This window comes from Corvus hawaiiensis, chromosome 12 (genome assembly GCF_020740725.1).
Source record: "Corvus hawaiiensis isolate bCorHaw1 chromosome 12, bCorHaw1.pri.cur, whole genome shotgun sequence".
Classification (NCBI taxonomy): domain Eukaryota; kingdom Metazoa; phylum Chordata; class Aves; order Passeriformes; family Corvidae; genus Corvus; species Corvus hawaiiensis.
The window spans coordinates 6,467,165-6,488,254 of record NC_063224.1 but is presented as its reverse complement, the minus strand read 5'-3'; the positions used below and the strand labels follow the sequence as shown (position 1 = coordinate 6,488,254).

The window sequence follows — 21,090 nt, the reverse complement described above, 5'->3', positions numbered from 1 at the left end:
GCTGCATTCCTAGCAGTGCACATACAGTCTGTAGGACACATGTTTACCCCTCCAGGGCCCAGCAGAGTTAAGAAAATAGTTTTGCAACCTCAGAAATAGCTCCCTGCTTTTTGCCAAACAGCAAAAGATATATGCCTGCGTGATAGGGCAGTGTTTGACACACAGTTGTAATGTCAGTATCCCAGGGAGCATTTATCAACCTTGGCATGAATCTCTTGGCTCAACACAAGGACTGTTACCATCCAAGGAGAGTCTCTGAAGTAGACAGGTATAAGTGCAGTCTCATTTTCTCACTACTTCCAGAAGCCTTTTAATGACAGAGCTGTGTCTGCCCCATGAATTTCTTGGAAAATTCAGGTAGTAACAAAGTGTGAGGTTTAGCAGAAAGTAGTAGGAAGCTGGGAAAAAAGAAGGGAAATACCACCGTGTTTTTTGTGTAAGGTTTAGTGACAAACTGTTCTGCTCTGACATTTAGACCCCAGCTTGTTCTGTGGAGCTTTGGGTGCTGTATCAGTGCAGGTCATGGTTTCATTAACTGTAGCTGGGAAATAGATGGGAGTCACCATGTTGCTGAAACCCATGTAAATATACAAATCCTAAGTGGAGCCTCGGGCTTTATGAAGACCATTCCCAGCCCTGAGAATGGGGCATGTACATCCTCTTGTGACTGCACAGAGCCATGACCAGCACATCACTGAATCCCTACTGTAAGTTAACCTCAAGTTAAAAGAAGAATAGGGACTTTAGGCTTTCCTTCAGGACTAACAACGTGGCAGTAAACAGAATGGTGCCAAGCACAGGACTGCAATGTTGATGGGATAACATTGAATGACACGGAGAAATTATCTGCATTGTAATGACATAGGGTGGTTGCTGGCTTGTTGAGGTCACTGAGAATATTCTTGATATTAGAGGGTGGGGCAGTGCAAAATTTGTTCTCTATTTTTGCGTATCCTAAATGACAAAGCACTCATCAGACTTATAACCATGATCTAAGGACAAAGGTAAAAGAGCTTCCTAAGCCCCAGTTGCACTTCATGGCAGGTAAAATCCACTGCATTTGTCCCTTGGACGGAGTGCTGCCATGTCACGGTCAGCACAGAGCCTCCTGCACAGTGCAGGGGTAACAGCACCCCAAAGCCTTGTGCTGAAAAGCTGATATGGTGTTTGTTCAGAGAAACTGAGCAGACACAGAGTTCTACTCTCATAAATGAGAGGGCCCATCAAAGAGAGCTTCTAAGGTAAATACATCCTCTTAGCAGGGCCTTATCTCTGCCCAGCAGATCAAAGAGCACTCCTGCACCGCTGCACAGCGTGCAGGCACTATCACCAGTGCTCTGCAGAACAGGCTGCCTGGCTTGATGGCTTGCAGGCCTGTGAGACATGCATCACACGTGGAACTCGTGATGATGAGTTTGGGGATTTTCAATAAACAGGTATCTAATGTTAGACTGCCATTTGGGAACCTAACCTAACACCCTGACCTTCAGAACACAGAAAGCTTCACAGCACCCAAGGAGTCCCAGTGAAGGGACTTTTCAAAGATGCAAATTAATTTTATCAGCCACCAAAAAGGGATAATTCAAAAATGTGTTTGAAAACGTTCTCAGGACCTGCATGTGCCCTGAAGTACTCACTAGCCACCAACACTTGTGATTTTCTAAAAATGTTTTCCATTTTAACTTTTTTCTGTCTCCATTGCCTGGTGAAAGATACATACACAAAAAACAGGCCAGGCAGGAGGAGGCGGCAGAACTTCTTATACCCAAAGTGCTGTCAGATATATAACACTAAGCTTGAAATTGGCAATCTTAGGTCACTTCTAAAATCAGTAATTTCCAGCAAAGGTTTGATTTTGAAGGAATAATGTCACATCCAGGAGATTATGAAAGGGATAGTTATTCCTTTGGTGGAAGAAGGAGCTACCCACTTGCTGGCCTATCTCAGCAACTTGGGGTAGGATTTGTTATAAAAATCCTACTCTGCTGACAGAGAAGAGGTAACCACTGGAAAAGGATGGTTAGTTACCTTTCCCTTTCAGGTTCACTGGATATGTGATCTGCTCTGACTGCCCTCTTTCATCCTTCCTGGGGCAATGGCTGGAATGTTCTGCTGCCAACAGAATGCATAAAAGGGATCAAATAAATCTGAGGCCACAAATGAGTTATGTAACCAGGAATGGCTGATCCTGCGCTACTCAGCTTCTCATGACGTCAAGGTGATGGTATCAGCAGGAATATTGCACCCCTTCCTGCTTTTGCTTTGATCCCTGGGCAGTCTCCAGCAAACTGGGTCTGAATCCAACGCTGCCATTCTTGGGTTAATTTAAAAGGAGATCCTGTCATGAAAAGTCTCCACTTCGAGGTTATGTGCCCTACAAGATACTAGTAATATAACCAGAAAACATTGGGTACTACATTAAAAAGATTCATATGTTCTAAGAAGAGAAGTTAAAAAGCAGAATAAATAAGACTTTGACTAAAAAGAAGCATGCAGTGTAGTATTCAAAACAAACCCCTCAGCACCAGCATAACACTGCTTTCAAATTTGTCAGAGGCAGAGGGGAACTGAAATAATTTTAGCCATAATTCCCCATACACTCATGGCAAAAAAGGCATGTTTTACACTGAATTAGTTACAAGCTTGAGTCAGGCACATTGTACACACTCTTTACTTATATGATCCCATGTCTGTCTTCCACAGAGGCTCTGCTTCACTCAGTCCACAAGACAGATGCAGAGGAACTTCCTCTGACTCACCAGATCAGATGAACCCTATTAGCTTCAAGTCAAGAGCACAAAATGAATCAAAGTGCCTTTTTCAAGCAGAAGAGCCCTGCTAGAAGGAACAGCGGGAACAAACAAAGCTCAGGAGAAAGCTGAGTGCAAAGACTGAGCAGGAATATTATTAAGTGAATAAGAAAAGCCAACAGGGAGCTTGAGGGAGAGAGGGGAAGGAATTTATGCATTAACTTGCCCTGTCACTGTGGGGTTTGTCCCCTTTCAGGCACTTGGATCACAGTTCTCCTCTCTTCAAAAGCAATGATAAAACCTCCCTTTATGCACTGGTGCAGAGTCTGGCCCTGCATGGCAATTTATGATGTCAAATGTACAGGTCAATTAATCCTTCCAGTCTTGGTGAGGCAAGAGATATCTCCATGGCCCAAAGGCCCTCTCTGAGTGGTAACTGAAAAACAGAGATCTGACTTTCTCCAAGTCACAAAGTATATCCTTGGCAGAGCTGGGAAGGGTTCAGAAAACTGTAGGGTGCAGAAATCCCAGTTCTGAGCTCAGCCCATGCATAAACAGATCACAGTTTTTAATGGCTGCTGCCAACCACGCTGACAAAGGGTTCTGGAATGGGCTGTCTTTGTGTCCTGGCGGCTCCTCTCACAGGCTCCGTGCATTGATTCACCTGGTAGTAGGAGAACAGTTCCAGGGCAATGATGAGATACACAAACAAGGTCAGCTGCCCTCCCGCTACGAGAAAGGAGAGTAAAACCATTACAGTGAAGCAAGAACTCACACCCCAAGTGCTCACAGCTTCCCGAGTGCAGACAGTGGAAGAAACTCCCCTATGTTTGCTAATCTGACTGCAGATATCTCTGTTCATGAAGTCTGCCAGATGCATTCAAAACAGACACCTAAAGTCATTCTCTTGTCTAAAACAAGATACAGTGGCACTCAGATGTGCAGGTATGATTTTATTTTAGATGTACTTGGAACTAAACTCAGCCCAGCTGCTTGTGAACACACTCACAGCTTCTACTGTGAGGGGCCTCCTGAAGGGATGGGAGCAGCCAGCCTCACCCCCACTGGAATTTGTTCAGCAGTGAGATACAGGGACCCTAATGAGAAACAAGCTCTGCACTGGAAAGGACAACCAGGACAAGCTGTCAGTGAGGACATCAGAAACACCACTGGAAAGCAATTGTTTGGCAACACGTGAGCCCAGCGGTGCCAGAAGAGCTGTCATCTGCCACAGTATTTAAAATAGGAAGTGACTGTGGGAGGGTTTGTTTGTATTTTTTAATAGCAGCCAGTATAGATGGCTAAAACCATAGAACACAACAGAAAAACCCTCTACCCTCACTCTAATACCTTTCTCTCTTCCCAGTATCACTGTGCCATTTAGATGGTGCCATTAAATCTCTATTTGCACACAGCAGCCCTACACAACAGCCCATATAAAAACAGGAACACTGAGAAAGCGGCTTCATGCACTATCATTTATTATTCCACTTGACTGAATGTCAGCAACATGCCTGTCAGACCCATTGCTCCGTGGAGACATGCAGACACACAGAGAAGCTACAGTATGTTCTGAGTCCAGCCTGAAACAGCCCACCCCAGACACAGAAACACAGAGGGGATGAGTAGCACAGACCCCAGGAGAAAAAAAATCCCATTTTCTGCAACTTTTTGAAGCTCCCAGTGATTTAGTTGTTTCAGCAGATGGAGCCATTGCAGTATTCACCATGGATTGCAAACTAGGCCAGTTCAGGCTGTTCAAAGGGAAAAAACCTTCTGCCTGCTCTGAGGACATTTTCAAAAGAATCCTTGGCTGTATCCAGGCAAGTGTGTGTCACTTAGGCAACTACATGCTCTTTTAACAAATGGGCTGGCTTGCCCTGAATGTCCTAGGACTGATTTTTTGATCTACGGGATCATTAGTATCACAACTGAAGTTTATGGTTTTAACATGCATTTCAAAGCATGTTTCCAAATCAAGCCCACTCAGTAGTTCTGGTATAAAACCCCCAACCTTTGCCATGAGAAGTACCCAGTTCCCCTTACTGGTGCTAAAATTCATGTTTTTTAAAGGCCTGATGTCACTACCATGGAAATGGCATCTAGTTGCAATTGCTGAATTGTTGTGTTGCAGGATAGTCCTGGCTAATGGAGTGGGGCTTTCAGAATATCTGCACACACACATATTGAGGAAATTAATACAAATAAGAGCACAACAATTCAAGTTTCCAGAAATACTGTCCCTTATGAGTATGACTCCTTAAAGGTTGTAAGAAGATAACTATGATCATAAACTTGGGCATGAAACAGCAAGCAATTCATGGTACAATTAGAATTTAAGATAAATGGATTAATAATCTCCTGCTCAAGCATCTAATTAAAAAGAAGCTGAATTCATCAAAGGCTGCTGTTGACATTATACATTACTGAAGGGGAATGGGGATTTAATATCCCCTTGGTATGAAAACTCATTACAATTTTCCCTGATGAAGGCTACACATATACAAGGGGCCAAAGATTGTAACACTTAATACAGAAAGACAAAACGACAGAATTGACCCCAGCTTTGCATCCTGTGTAAGAACTGCTCACAAGCTACACAATGACTTTGTGAGTCTTCCCCCACATACTTTTAAATGCTTTGTCATTTTCAGGGTTACAGATAACACAGAAGCTCCTCTACGGTGACAGCCACACCAGCTCTGGGCCAAGCTGCCACTGCACTGCTGGTAAAGCTGGGTAACACTTCCAGCCCAAACCAAATCTCTCACCTGGAGCTGTGGCTTTCACCCCACAGCAGGGAATGTCGCACTGAAAGCAAGTCCAGAGGCTGCAACACCAAACCTACACTTTCAGCACCGTGACCCTACGAAAGACATGAATGTTTTGTTGTATCATCCAGGGACACCTGGGCCCTATGAGTAACCTGCCATAAATCAAGGGGAATTGGGTGAAACTCAACTCACAGAAGGGCTGGACAGAAACCAAAGACATGCATCCAAGGAATTTCTGCCATGAATTTCCTCTGAAGGCTGGAGGTCCAGCTTCTGATCTATCATTCCTTCCCAGACTCCAAATCAAAGACTTCTCATTGCACTGACTCCTGTGGTAGTTTTGGATTGAAACAGCTATTGAAATTGAGGCCACAAATCCCTTCTCATTTGGGAATAAATCTAAATTTAGACCCTAGTCTTCAAATGAATGCATGAAGCTGATCTACCTCACTGCCTTACTAATGTTCTTTACAAATATATAATGTCCTAAAGGCATTTTGTTTCCCTTTGTGTATATGTGGCAAAGAATTGGACTAAAAGGATGGATACTGCTAGAAATACCCATCATTATACAGACCAAACAATTAATAGCAAAGCAGTTCACCGACCTTCTTAAAATATCTTTCTATAAAAACTGCAGGAAGCACAAGCAAAAGAGAAGCTGGAAAAAAGGAAATAATAAAAATTATGAAGTATTTGTATTCTCCATAGTGTGAAGACATGGCTGGTATGTGCGGCCAGAGGCTGGGCTGGGGCTGAACTTTCTGGCAGCAATGTCAAACTCAAACTTCTTTGGGGATCATACATCAAGCCACTGCAAGTCAGGAGTTGCATTTATGGAGCTGAAGCTTCTGAGCCCATGGGCTCAGCAGAGGTTGTGTTGAATGGACACAGTGAAAAGATGAGACTGAAAATAAGACAAAGCATATTCCTGGCCAGCTTCTCAGCCATCCTCCTGGGGGAGTCAGACTGCCCTTGTGAGCAACCTTCTGTGGATGAGGCACCTTGCAATGGCATCAGTGAAAACCTGGGCAGACACTCTGTATGAACTAAGTTTTCAGCAGCTCTTTTTAAAACTGTGTAGTCCAGTCTCTTCCAACCTTTTTGTACGAACCTGCTGAATTGGGGAAGGAAATCAGTACCAGTCTCTGACATCTTAGGAGGTTGAGTTTCCATGAGACGTTCACTCTGGAAACTAAATGCTAATTTAAATTCAATGTTTTTAAGGGTGTCAATTCCTAATCAGTTTTGCAGAAATAGCCAACTGATTTGGTGTGGGCAGTCAGAGTGAACTGGGATGATGTCATTACATCCACAACTAATTATTTGGAAGGAAATTGAATGCAAGTGAAAATGTAAAAGTAGGTGAAAATGTAAAAGCAGAGGAACATTCTGCAATAACAATGTAACCTCATGCAGGGAAACAAGATGAGCAGTGTTTATTAGGAACAGGAGCTGAATGTCTGTTTTTGAGTGCTTGAGATGGGTTGACCTCAACCAGCAGCCAAACACCTATCCAGCCTTTCACTCACTCCATTCTGTGGGGAGAAAGGGAGGAAGGTGAAATGACTCATGGATCAAGTTCAACAGGGAAAGCAAAAGCAAAAAGAGGGATTCATTCACTACTTCCCATCAACAGGCAGATGTCCAGTCACTGCCTGGGAAGAAAGGTCTCAGCATGTAACCATTGCTTGAGAACATAAACACCATGACCGCAAACATCCTCCTCTCCCTGAGCTTTTATTGCTGAGCCTATGCCATAATGAGTGGAATATCCCTTTGGTCATGTTCCTTCCCCATCTCTTTCCTCGCCTCCCAGCCCTCTGACTGGAGGAGGGAGCAGAGAGAGCCCTGCCACTGTGCAAGCACTGCTCAGCAGCAGCCAAAACTCTGGGGCAGCAGCAGTAGCACTGCTTTAGGCAAAAATGCAGAGCATGGCACCACACAGGCAGCCGTGAAGAGAGTTAACTCCAATCCTGACAGATCCAGTGCACTGCTCTGTCACAGAATTATTCCTAATGCTTAAAGCCAAAGTAGGCTTGAATGCAAAGAATGTTATAAACAACCTGCTGCAATTTTAAGCAATTGCATAAGACCTTTATCTTCAAGGTCTGACTCACACATTTCACTGTCGCAAAGCTGAGACTTGGTTTGTGGAACGAGCTCATTAGGAACCACAAACTCTATAATGCTTCACCTGAAGTAAAAAACAACTATCATCTAGTCTGACATCTCTGCTAGAAAGCCATAGAATTGTGGGCATTTAGAATTGGAGCACAGAAACAACTCTGCCCTGTATACAAGTCTCAGAAGGGACATAAGGGAAAGGCAAAATGTATATGACACAATGCTTAATGCACTCTGCAGCTCCAGGATGGAGGCTATTAGTCATAAGAGAGGAAAAGCAAAGCCTTTCCATTGAAGCACCCATCGAAGAAGGTGTCAATGTCTTTAAGGACTGCTAATTGTAATATTGAATTGCTATACACAGATACATGTTGATGTTATCAACAAAACAACAAAATCACCCTCTGTGAATGGATATAGCTGCACTTTCTGTAGTGGATTTACATCTATTTATACCATGAAAATATTTTGCCCCAAATTCTGGGAGGAGATAGATTTTTGAACTCCTTTTTCTGAAAACAACATCTAAACCCATCAGTCATTGAGATGAGATTATGCTGGGTTTGCCAAGCCTTCCTCACTTAATGTGTTTTTCTGTTATTTTACTAGCTTGCTTGTAAATACAGGATTGTAAGAAAAATGAGAAAATCAAAAGATATGCAGCTTCTCTTAGAAGAGGTTAAAACCCTGTCAAAAATCCTCATCTGTGTTTGTGTGATAAAGGCTGCCACTGAGTACAAGCCACAAAGTCCAGATAAAATGTGTTTGCTTTTAACACATCTCATAGGGTTGTGTCACTTTTGAATATAACATTCCTGGATATTTAGCTGCTGGCACTTGCACACTGCTGACTTACTGGCAATGAGATATATTGCTGGGCATGTACAGGGGTGTTTCATGAAAACCAAGATAAACTTTACAGGATCACAGAGCAGTCCCTGCCTGACAGAGCAAAGCTGTCAGATCTGAGGATACACCGAGACAGGATGTTCTCAGAACTACAGAGCTACTCAGCTGTCAGATGATGCAAGCTGCCTGTCTTGTCTCTCCTTTGCATTCCCCCACACTGTGAATCACTGGAATTCTTCCAGATAGGATGCTCAAAAGGAATTGCATCTTTCTCTTAATCCCTGGACTCCAATGGTTAACCTCTCAAACTCTCCCCACATGCTTCCCAAGCTCCCACCACCTGGGATCACCTGACTGGTCTGGCAAGTGATAGTGGGTAGAGGAACCTGCAGGGGCCCACAGGCATCCCTTTGTATCACAATGCTCTGCCCACGTGGGGGTGAAACAGCTCTAAATTCACCCTAAGTGCAAAAGTGAGCAGTGCTGGGTGGAGAAGGAGGGTCAGCTGCTTTTGGTGATGAAGAATGCTGAGACCAGCCAGACTCATCAATTCCGAAGTCAAACATCACAGGAGCAAAAGAGCTTTGCCCATGGTCCTTGCTATGGGTGAGTAACATCAAGCTCTACTTAATAATTATTTTGCTAGCTTGGATACAATTGCTTCAATAATGCTGCAATAAATAGTGTACTGGGAGTTATACCTACCTATTCTGCATAGTAAATAATTCTGATTAAGGTATCTTAGTCTCATAATCATCAATTCAAATAAATAAGTTCTTTTATTCATATAAATATACTTGGTTTACCATCCTTGCTCCTGAAGGACAAAGCTGTGCAAAGGCTCAATTACCCCTATATAATCCCTTAGACATAAACCACTGACAAAGTCTGGGGGTAGAATTGGAACCAGCTGCATTTTGTCTCTGAGAAGGGGTTTAGAAAGGAAGTGGGTCCTTTCTGCTCCTCGTGACCCAGTGGGAGGGTCTCCCTGATAAACGTTGCCCAAATCTTCTATTCTGTCTGTGATGCCTTTGAACAGCGCAGAAATTGCTGCTCTCAGCCCACCTCTAGAAACTGATTTGCAGCAGCCACCTCTCTGTCTCCCCATGACACCTGGAATGCCAGCAAGAAACTGGGTTTGCTCTGCTCCTCATGGAACTCCTAGTTGATATTATAGTAATAGTCTTTCTCACACACAGAATTCTGGGACACAGAATTTTTGGAGTGCTCATTCTGACTGTAATCACATTATATCAGCCAAATTCTCAGTATGTATTCAGCGTAACCTGACATTTCTACGGTGTTTTCTTTTATTGAAGGATGAAAAGCTTCCTCACAAGTTAAGAACAAGATTCTCTTCTTTTTGACACAATGCAGTGTGCTCCAGTGAGGTGCTGTTAGATTTCCCTTCCCACATGTGATCAGAGAAGAAAGAGTTTGCATCTTTTCCTATTCTAGTATGCCTCAAAAAACATGGGACAGCCTGACCACATATCCACAGTCCAGTACTGAAAAGCAGCAGCCAAGAGGCAATCAGATTTAAGGAATTCAGAGATTCTGCTGGCCGAGGACAGTGAGCCATGGGCCCAAAGGAGCATTTATGCTCTGAAAAAGCCCTGGAATATCAGCATTCTGCTCATCTAGCGCTGACAGATGTAGGGCTGGAGTAATGCTGAAACCATGGTTCAAAGAGCACAGGCAGCTGAACACATGAAATGCAGATGACTGCATCCTCTCCAGCTTGTGATCCTGAAGAAGTCAGATAGAAGAAATCTGAATGAAGGCAGTGAAGAAATTGTTTAGAAGGCATTCATGTTGTGGTAACTGACTGACTACATATATGTGAGTTGGTAGGAACCTACTCTCCCTGCAATTCAGAATTCAAGCTTTCATTCTGGATCTTTAGAAAAGCATAGAGGGTTGTTTTGAATTTTTTTCCCATTAACTCACTTAATAAAACCCTTCGGAGTAATACAAATAAGAGTGAGAACCTAGAATGAAGGAGTATTAGGATACGAAGAGAAAAGCATTAAAAGTATCTGTAGCCAGATTTACAATTGCTTATCTGAGTCTGAAAGACAAAGAATAATCTTTTCTTCACAGCAGTAAAAGCTGCAGATTTTAGCTTGTTTTTACTGGAAATGTCCTGGATAGCTCAGAAAAAAAAGCCCCCACATTATTTAGAAAGTGAAGCTCATATAGCAACCCACCCCTGTCTCTTGCTTTCAAACAGATCATCAGTTTCTAGTTTTTATGTAATTTCCTGAAGAAAAAAAAAAAGAACAAGAAAAAGAAAGTTTTTTTTCTGTGCACAAAGATTGATTCATTAGATGTTTTTTGTCTCTGGGCATTGAACAGCCTTTAGCTGAATAGAATTGGAGTTCATGCAACTTAATTGGAAGAGCATCATTTCCAACATCTCCCTAGGATATTTACTATGAATGGTGAGACACAAGAAAAAGAAATTGCTGATGTTTAGTGTTTTATCCTGTGGAAGGGATTCATTGTTTTGCTCAGCAGCTTGAGTACTTTAGGAGTAGGAAGGGCTCTCCCTGTCAAGAATGAACACAGTACTTTTCTTTCATCCTCATCATGTGAGTGGATGTGAAAGAAACTAAAATACTGTGAGTTTTCTACTTACATCATCACAGCCACCCTGAGACACTAAAAGTTTGAGAAATGTCACCCCTTTAGAATTTGTTGCAGATACACAATGCTGCACAGTCATCAGCAATTTCCTTACTTTCTTGTTAAAGGCAGTTATCACAATTACCATTTTCCCACACTTCTAAACAAAAACAATAGTGAATTGTCATCTAGGGAACTCCAAATGGAAGAAACATCAACAATTTGGGCAGCATTCCCAACTAAATGATAAAAAGTTTTAGCAACATGGCACCACTCCTTAAAAAAAGAAACCGCCTTCAAACGCCTGCTGCCGATTTAACTGTGACTTTCCACTTACCAGAAAAACAACACCATTGTTGAAAAAACCTTGGAAACTGCTGAATCCACTCCTGCATAATAACAGAGTGAATGACAGCTGGGAAAAATATTGGAATTCTAGAAATGTTTTTGTTCTTTCAGAAATTTTTTTGCAATGCCAGCTATAGCATAGCATCTGGTTGATCTTATGACTTCAATACTCCCTTTTTAGAAGGTATTTAAAAGATTTTGGAATTCATTGTACAAGCTGGCCAGACGCCCTGCTGCCTTCTGGCCAAGAGACCTTTGCTTGGAAGATGGGAGCCAAAAGATCCTTCCCATAGGATGTTTGGTTACCCAAAATCCCTTCATTTCTTCTGTGGCTGTTCTCCCACCCGCAATAAGTGTGGACATATGAGGACACAATCCTCCACACTTCCTCCACATGGAAAGGAATGATACCCTGAAATGTGAATATGAATATGGCGTACTCTTAATACTGTTGCTGAACATCTCACATTTGCAGATAAATTGAACAGGAAAGTTGTTACCTCCCCAGTTTTACTACTGATTTGTGCTGCTACCCCTTTTCCTTCAAAAAATGAGGCTGTACTGGACTGCAGAACCTGTCTCTTGGAGAGCAGAGTTTATTCATATGACGCAGCACTTAACTCCCTCAGGATAATCCTACTGAAACCAATTGGTTTACTTGAGTTACACGCCCGTATTTGCACAACAAAGGGGTAGCAAAGACACAGCACGATTTACAAATAAGGTCTCCCACTGCCACAGGCAAGTTAACTGATTAGGAAATGCAAATTTGTTGAGTGTAACTTCTAGGAGGGTAAGGAGTAGCTTAAGTAGCGTCAGCTACTTAGTAAATAAGTAGTTGAAGCGACTCAGACATTCTGCCCGGGGCTGTGGGTGAGGGATGTGTGTTACAGCGTATGCTGCCTTCCACCAGCTCTGCTCTCAGGAGTGTGAACACCACACGGCCGTGTTCTACTCAGGATCCTTCGGCCAGGGTTAGACAGCAAAACTCTGGCTCGTCAGTTGTTTCATCTAGGGATGTTAAGGCAGCAATAAACCCTGCCAGCATTTCTGATTGCTGGATAACTAATGCAAATAATAAAAGCAAATCATTCTGTAATCCTCTCTACCTCAGAGAGGGAGAAGACTCAAGATTAACCTTAGTTTGTGCTGTGGTTTAGTCCAATATGTAGAGACTGATGATTCATCTCCCACTTTGACCTTAAGAAGTGAGGTGAGGCCACAGAGAGAGGTACTTCCTTTTCTCATCAGCATCCTGCAGCTCTTTCAGCTGACTTACTTCACGTATTTAATGCTATTTAGATTACCCAGGGTGGCTCTATCAGCTGCCTCTGCCATCACCTCAAGTGCAGAGGCTGACGTGACACAGCTCAGTCACTCTGCAAGGCACACAGACATCGGCATGCTCTGATCAAAGGCCTGGGAGAAGCAGGTAACATAATCTTGCTTCCCCAAATTTATCTGATATTAAATTGGCTGAATTCTGTGTTATTCAAGATTTAAGAAGGATATAGATCAAATGTAACAGTTTTTTTTTTCCCTCAATTTTTAAGATTTTACTCGTTCCTGTACTTTGCAATCCTCTAATTTATCGACTGTACCTTCAAGTAATTTGGGTTTTATTCAGCACAGCTCAACCTTAATTCTGTAACACTTTGCTCTGTCATTACTCATTTTTTTGGCATATATCAGTTATGACGTAGGACACTCCTTTTCGTTCAGGAAGGTCTTGAAATCATATTTTTGGAAATATAATATGGTTTAGGATGCTGGGCTCATTATGCATATTTTTACACTAGGATTCACACACAGGTGTTCAAGAATAAGAATCTGCCTGGCACCTTTCTCAGGATGAGAAGGCAAACATAGGACAAAAAGGGCTGACATAATTTTGTCTACCAAACTCATTATTCTTTAAAATTCTCACAAAAGAACCATTCTTCAACTGATTTTACAGTGAGTGTAAACATCTTTCCCTCTGTGTTCTTTCAGCTTTACCCAGTACTTCAGGCTTTCTGCACCTCTGTGCTTATTTCTGTATCACACACTGGAGGCTGAGGCATCTCGGGACACAGGGAAATTGTGCTTTTCTTTCTTCTTTTTCCAGATGTCTTAGCTCTGCACCCTGGAAAAAGCATATTCCATTTGCATAGTTCTCTCTTCTCACTCACACAGTGCACGCTTTCATATTTAGCAGAGAGATTTGTTTCCTAAACCTCATTAAGCAGGGAATATTTTTATTAATCCAATTCAGCAAATTATCATTTTATCAGAACTGTCCTTTAGACAGAGCTTTCAGAAATTGCCCTGCAACTCATCTGGAAAATGTGCACAGATAAAAGGATTTATTTTCCAGAGAGTCTTAATCTCTCACTAAAAAAAACCCAAAAACCAAAAAAGCCCCCAACAAAACAATACAGGACAATAGTTAGTGTTGCTAAATTTAATATAATGTCTGTTTTCTATGCCATAGAAAAAAATTCTGCATCTTACAAGAAATGACCTTTACATTAAATCTCTCTTTGGGGGCACGCATTGCCCTTACAGCTGCTGTCAGTATTTAATGTACCTGACTAATGGGGAAAGGGGACGCTGCACTCGGCAGCGTGTGGGCGTCACACTGACAAACACACATGGGTACATTTCTTCTGCTCACACAGCTCACAAAATCTCACCATTTCTTTGTTGGCTGGATTTTTATAGCACAGACTGCCATGGTACCCAAGGGACGTGGAAATGACTGAAGCACATCATCTTGAGGTCTCAGCCCACACTGTCTGTGCTTTATTTTTCTTATTATGAAATAAAACACAGCAAGATTTAATAAACTCGTTTAAATTTTATTATTTTGCACGGATCTGACTTTGATGAAGATGTTAAAATACCAGCATAAAAACAGTAACAAATCACAGTGGATCCAGCTTGAGCAAATAGCAGCAGGAAGAATGCTGAGGTCGTAAGAATTAAAAGATGATTAAAGATGCATTGGGCTACGCCTTAGTCTTGGACTGAAAATGTCATTAAAAAAATCATCAAACCCCCTATAAATAACTCCATGATTATTTCTCAGGGAAATTGTCAGGTGTTTCAACACTGATCAATTGTTTATTTTCCTTCCTCAGCAGGACAAAGACTGAAATATTTACTAGATTTTAAAAATGTCATTTTATAGACCACTGTCTATAGAAAAAATAATGTTTCAGCATATACAGCTCAGGGAATACCAAGAACATTTTAATCTGATGAAAAATGAACTACTTTCAAAACAACAAAACAATGAGCAAAAAAAGCACAAGGTCAGATTCTGAAGTGAAGTAAAATTCTGATCAAAATGGGGGATAACCACTGCTTTTATTCTTATACAACCAAACCCAGAATTCCGCACAGGGTATTTGATTCTGCCATCAAAAAAAGACTTGATCGTTTATACCACAGCACTAAAATGAATTACTTCGGGATGTAGCCTACCCTTGAAATCCAAGGTATACACAGTTCATTAGCACTGCCTTCTGCCTACTCAGCACGGCCACATCCATCAGCCTGATCATGTGCTCTGCACGTCCTTAATTGCCAAGGAGAAACACGGGCACAACCAACCACACGGGCAGCATTCCCTTGGCTTTCCATAAACTCTCCGGTGGGTGCAGATGAAGGTGTTTAAGCCGCAGGGAAACACCCCTGCCTTTGGAACAGCCATTCTGAGGGGCCAGGCCCTGCGCTGGGGCAGCATCCTCAGCACGGCGGGGCTCAGCGGGACGGGGCAGCTGTGCCCAGCCTGCCCTGCCGCCAGCAGCGATCCCTGCAATGCTCTGGGTTGGAAAGCACCTTAAAGCTCATCCTGTTCCAAAACCCTGCCATGGCAGGGACACCTTCCACTATCCCAGGCTGCTCCAAGCCCCGTCCAACCTGGCCTTGGACACTTCCAGGGATGGGGCAGCCACAGCTTCTCTGGGCAGCCTGTGCCAGGGCCTCCCCAGCCTCACAGCGAGGAACTTCCCCGCAACACCCAATTTCAGTGTGAATCCATCCCCTGTCCTGTCCTGATACGACTCCAAGACCCGCCTTTAACGCAGCTCGGGCTGGTGTGCGTGGGGACGGACGGGACCGGCTGAGAAGTCGCGGAGGTGCTGCAGCCGCGGTGCCGGTGCCGGTGCCGGTGCCGATCCCGATCCCGATCCCGATCCCGATCCCGATCCCGATCCCCCCTCAGCTGCGCCGGGCGCGGGCGGGGCCGGGGAGGGCGCGGCGCATGCGCGGTGGCGGCGGCGGGCCGTGCCTCACGGGCTGGCGGGAGCCGCGGCCTGGCCATGTCCGACTCGTATTTCCCGGTGGGGCCGGGGCTGGGCATGGAGGAGAATTTCCTCTCGCTGGACGACATCCTCATGTCGCAGGAGAAGCTGCCGGGGCGCGCAGAGAGCGCGCTGCCGCGCCTGGCCGTGTTGCTGGGGCAGGGCGCCGGCAGCGCCGAGTCCGTCCCGGAGGTAACGGGGGAGGGACGCGGGACCGTCGCTCCCGGGAGGGGACGGGGCGCGGGGGGCTCTGCCCCGGGGCCGCCGCCTTGCCCCCACCTCCTGTCGCGCCTCCCAGGCCCGGCCGCCCTCTGTTCGTGGTCACCGCAATGGTGGTCTCCGTTACTTTCTCAAAAGTTATTTTTGCTTTTATTGTATGCGCTTTGCCTGTTTGGTTTATCCCTTTTCTCTTGCTGTTTCATAATCTGACAATTACTAAACCACAGAGCATCAATAAAACGTCCACTTTCTGAGTCTTGCGGTAATAACGCCTCCAAAGTGTGTCTGGTTTATGGTAGAGTCACAAAATACTGTTCTGAGAACAAAATCGACTTTTTGTAATGCTGGGTCTTCATTAATAAAGTTCACTCTCTGTCTTTGGGGCTGCTTCAGGTGTACTTTCATGGCAAGGATAACTTTTGTCTTCTCTCGTTCCTCCAGGGATCAAAGCTGGAAATCCCACTGTGGCTTGCTAAAGGGCTGCATGACAGCAAAAGGAGAACCATCTCTGTGGAACTGCCAAAGATTTACAAGGAAGCCTGGAGGACGGTGTTCAGTGCTGATGCCAATGTGGTTGATCTGCATAAAATGGGGCCCTACTACTATGGATTTGGCTCACAGCTCCTGAATTTTGAGAATCCAGAGAATCCTGAGATAGCTCAGACTATCCTGCAGGCAAGTATCTGAAAATTGGGGTTGCATTTTTCTGTCTTCCTTTTGTTCCCAGTCTTCAGGAAAAATATCCTGGTTTAATCAAAATGACTTCTGGATTGAATATGGATGACCCTCTTGGCAACTGCACAGGCTGGTGCTGGAAGCCTCCAGTGTGCATCCAGGAGTGTAATTTTAGCTTGGCATTTCCACACTGTAAATGTGTTTCATAAAATGCTGTAAAACAGGACTAGAGGAGATGTAAGATTATTTAATTGTGCCTGTACTGCAAGGCAGAATTAATTCACCCCTATTGTTTCAATTTTTCTACCCTGTTTTTAAATTCTCTCATGCTGAGACCTCACACTGCTCTGGGCAATCTCTTTTAGTGCCTCTCCAGCCTCACCTTAGGAGGTTTGCTCTGATGTCTGAACCAAAGCCCCTTCCCAGCAATACAAGCTCTGTTCTGTTTGTCTCACACAAAGTAAATGCTGAGGACAGATTCTTCTCTTCCTTCCTGCAGCAGTCCCAGTTCATTTGATATCTCTCTATGGGTCATGCTTCCTAACCTCTGACTGCCCTCACTGTGCACTGCTCCTGTCTCTCCAGTGGATCTGGACAGCATTGCAGTCTCATGCTCAGGACTTTTGCTGATGAAAACAAAATGATTACTTTGTGTGTTTGGTGTGGCTGTAATGCTCTTGGCTCATTGTGGTGCAGCCTCATCTGGTTTGTCATGATGCAGTCACATGGATCTGTGCTTGGTTTGCAGTGCACAGTGAGATGGTACAGATTGCATCTGCAAACAAATAGTTGCCTGACTTTTACATTAAGGCAGAAATAGTAAAAACCTTCTCTTAGTCCTGGGTGAATTACATCCCATTGTTTTCACGCCATATTTCTAATTTGTCAGGATTGCTGTGAATTAAGAGTTCTGCTCCCTGACATGCCTGTAGTCATCCCTTCTCCTTCTGCATGTTGCTTGCTGATTTAATAAGCACAGCTTCTATTCCTTTAGCAAGCTCATTAATTAACATCTCAAACAGTACTTGGTTCCACAGAGACCCCAGTGGAGCTCCACTCAGTGTGTTCTTTCCTCCTGACAGGAGCTGTGGATGATGGCTGTCTCTCCTGACCATCTATGGGTGGTCTTGCTAAATCTTCCAAGAATGCCCCATGACAGATACCCCTCTACTGCTTTTCCTGCCTGTGCAAGGCCTGGCATCCTGCCCTAGCAGGAAACCAGGCTGGGCTCTGGGAGTTTGTTCTTGGCAAGTCCATGATGGCTGTTATTCTTTTATTCTCTTGCAGAAGTTTCTGTATTGCTTATTCTTTCCAGTATGCTTCCAGGAATTGATGCTGATGGATTTATAATTCCTTGGCTCTTCCTTTCTCCCTCTCCATCTCCCCTTCCTCTTTTAAAAGATAGATGTCATCTTTGTTTCTAGACTTCAGTCTTCTTGAGCTTTTAAACATAACCACTAACAGCTCTGAGATCTCTTGAGCCAGGTCTCTAAGTGGGCTGGGATGATTTTTATTGCATTTTTTTTCCCTTTCTCTGTGCTTTACATTAAGGCTGATGCAGAGAGGCTTTAAAGTGCTGCTGCTTTCTTGGAGCTGTCCACTGAACATGTGCTTTGAGCATTGAGGAGGTGCCCATGCCTTTCCTTGTCTTTTTTCTTTCTGCTAATGGGCATCTTAGGAAAAAAAGCCACAGCAGAACTCATTGCTTATTGACAGAAAAATCAAAGCACATCAGGTTTGATTTCTCTTTAAAAGCAAACAAGAGGGAAATTGTGCTGACTTAAAAACCTGCTCCAAAATATTCTGGAGCTACGAATGGGAAGTCTAACTGTTTGGTGACAAAGCCAAAATGACAGTTATTAATATATAATATATTTATCCTATAAGTTCTGACAGTTCTAAAATCAGCTTCTGAAATATCAAAGCACAGTTTTCAAAGAGTTTTTACCCTTTTTTTTCCAATTCCCAAAAGCAAAGATAGAGGGGTAAATAAAATACCTTAAATATGTCTTGTTGCTTAGCTTTTCAAAATGCTATTTATAAGTTGTAGATTGGTTTGGTTTTTCACCTTTTTCATGGTTAAGTGCTCTTCTAGCAGACTGAATGCTTCTCAGCAGCACTTTGGCTTAACTTCCAGGACATTCACAACTTGCAGCTTGCATGTTCCTGCAGCAGCTGCTGTGGCACGAGATTCATTCCTCCCTCTCTAAAGCAGCGATTGCTTGAGAAGTGAGAGGGAATAGATAATTGTATTGTATCCTGTGGCCTCCTCAAGCCTGTTGTGAGGAAGCAGCCAAAATCCAGTTCTGTGTTTGCTTCCCATCCAGTATCAGGCATTGATGTCCCAGCTTGGCATGAAGTGGTTTTGTCTTTGTAGCCAAACTTACCAAGTGCTGTGCTGGTTGCAGACCCTTGGCTTGCTGTGAACAGGAGCCTAAACCTTTGGCTTTTCAGTTTTGAAAGCTGAGGCCTCCAGGTTTGAGCTGGGGGTGGCTCTGTGTTACTTGTCAGTGACTCTGTTTGTTTTCTTCAGACGTTCATTGCCCGTTTCCGCCGCATCATGGACTCCTCTCAGAATGCCTACAACGAGGACACGTCTGCACTGGTGGCTCGGCTCGATGAGCTGGAACGGGCTCTCTTTCAAGTGGGCCAGAAAGGGTTAAATGACTTCCAGTGCTGGGAGAAGGGACAGGCTTCTCAAATCACAGCTTCCAGTCTGGTGCAGAACTATGGGAAAAGAAAGCTCACAGAAGTGGATGGTTAAAAACCTGAAGATCATGAAGTTACAGTGGGGGACACAGATTTACAGCCTGTTGTAGAAGAGAAAATGTAATCAATTTAGGGAAGGACAGGCTCCCTGTCCAGTAATGGGAATTCTTCTCTGTAACAACTTTGGATTAGACTAGTGAAAATTCTAAAGGCAGAGGGCAAGGGTATAAAAAACAGATCACACCACCAAGTAGCCTTACAAACAGCTACAGCTTACTCGTAGCACTCCTGAGGAGTTGCAGCTAAAGTGTTTGCTAGGTGGCTGAAAGGCTATGAGAGGATGTTCTAAAGGGTAATAAATACTAATTATTGTTCCAAATTGATATTTACAATACCAGATCTGGAAAGAAGTGTAGTTTTTATATTTCATGTTGCCCTGCCCATTCCAACCTCCTGGAAACAGCTGTTAATTCTATGAACAGCTGTTTCCAGGTTCCCTGTTCTTTAGAGAGCTTCAGTGATGTGGAAAAAATGTGATACAGCACTAATTTTTTTTTCATTTCTTACACACTGAGGTGGAACAGGTGCTCTTTGTGAGGCAGGAATGTTTTTCTTTGCTGACTTCTGTACACAGTGCCAGTGCCCTGGAGAGAAATACCTCCTCAAACCCACAGAGCAAGTGGCTGCACAGGTCTCATGCTGCCTTGTCCTCTCTCTGTTTTTGGCTCTTGTGACCTTGGTGCTGTGCAGGAAAGAGTGCTCTTGTTTGATGCCTGTGGCTGTTGTGCTTTATGTGTCTCTGATGGGTGTTCTACAGAGGAGGAAACAGAAGGCAGCAAAGAGTAAAGTCCTGGACCAGATCAAAAGCAGAAACTTCAACGGAAACTTTGCCCCGTTATCAACCTTTGAGGTATTTGTTTCTCCATGAGAAATTCTTCTGATTTCTAAATTTGGTTAGTAGAAGGGACAGAGCAAATGAACTGAGTTTCCTTCCTTCTGATCCATCTAAATGAATCTAGGAAAATGATCCTGGTAAATGTCATCCTTGCCAGTAGGAGTGACTGGATTTGGAACTTGCTAAACAGCACACTGGTTATCATCCCATGTGGCTGCCCTTAAACCTGGATCATCTCAAGTCCCATTGGACTGGAGACAGAAGACATGGTTTTCTCTGTAGGACTTAGTTCCTGCAGTTACCAGGATGGTTGTCATTTGGAAGCAGCATTAGACATCCTACAGGTGCTTCTAAGCCTCTCTAGAAGGAGGACCTTGTGGAGAACCTAAGCAGAGGAGCCAGATTCTGATGCTGCTGAGCACTTCCACTTCTTTGGGAATCCCTGGGAGGTGACAGCAAGATCCAGGTCTCAGAGGAGCTGTTACTGGACTTGCAGATGCACCTGGATATTGGATGCTTCAAACAAGACCTTGAGTACAAAGGGCCATTCCTTGGCCAGAGATGTTCAAGCTCAGCCTGTGGGGGTGGCGAGAGGGGATGGTGTTGTGCCTTCACAGCTATCGTGGTGCCTCCCCTCAGCTGCACAGGGCCAGCTGTCCTGCCACAGGAGACTAATTGGGAGCTTGCCTGGCAAAGTATTTCAAGAATGTGCAGGATGAAATGTGAAATGCTGCTGCACTTAATGACTTAATGGCACATAATGGCTTATGCATTTGTCTGTTGTCCATTTCTGGATTTTTATCCTGAATAAATATTTGGCAAGGGAA

At 43.8% G+C, this 21,090-nt stretch overlaps 1 protein-coding gene across 1 annotated transcript; it reads left to right on the top strand.

Annotated features, from left to right (window-relative positions):
• Positions 1–15,743: 15,743 nt before the first annotated feature.
• On the top strand, positions 15,744–21,090 carry GINS3 (GINS complex subunit 3). Its single transcript, XM_048316942.1, has 3 exons — positions 15,744–15,957; positions 16,426–16,659; positions 19,193–21,090. The coding sequence occupies exons 1-3, from the start codon at positions 15,784–15,786 to the stop codon at positions 19,421–19,423; spliced, it is 639 nt and encodes a 212-aa protein (XP_048172899.1). The 5' UTR covers positions 15,744–15,783; the 3' UTR covers positions 19,424–21,090.

Bases quoted from the DNA above. Each gene is read 5' to 3' on its own strand.
- GINS3 (XM_048316942.1), top strand. From the start codon at position 15,784: ATGTCCGACTCGTATTTCCCGGTGGGGCCGGGGCTGGGCATGGAGGAG. The intron at 15,958-16,425 runs GTAACGGGGGAG...TCGTTCCTCCAG, and splicing joins GCGCCGAGTCCGTCCCGGAG to GGATCAAAGCTGGAAATCCC. The intron at 16,660-19,192 runs GCAAGTATCTGA...TGTTTTCTTCAG, and splicing joins TAGCTCAGACTATCCTGCAG to ACGTTCATTGCCCGTTTCCG.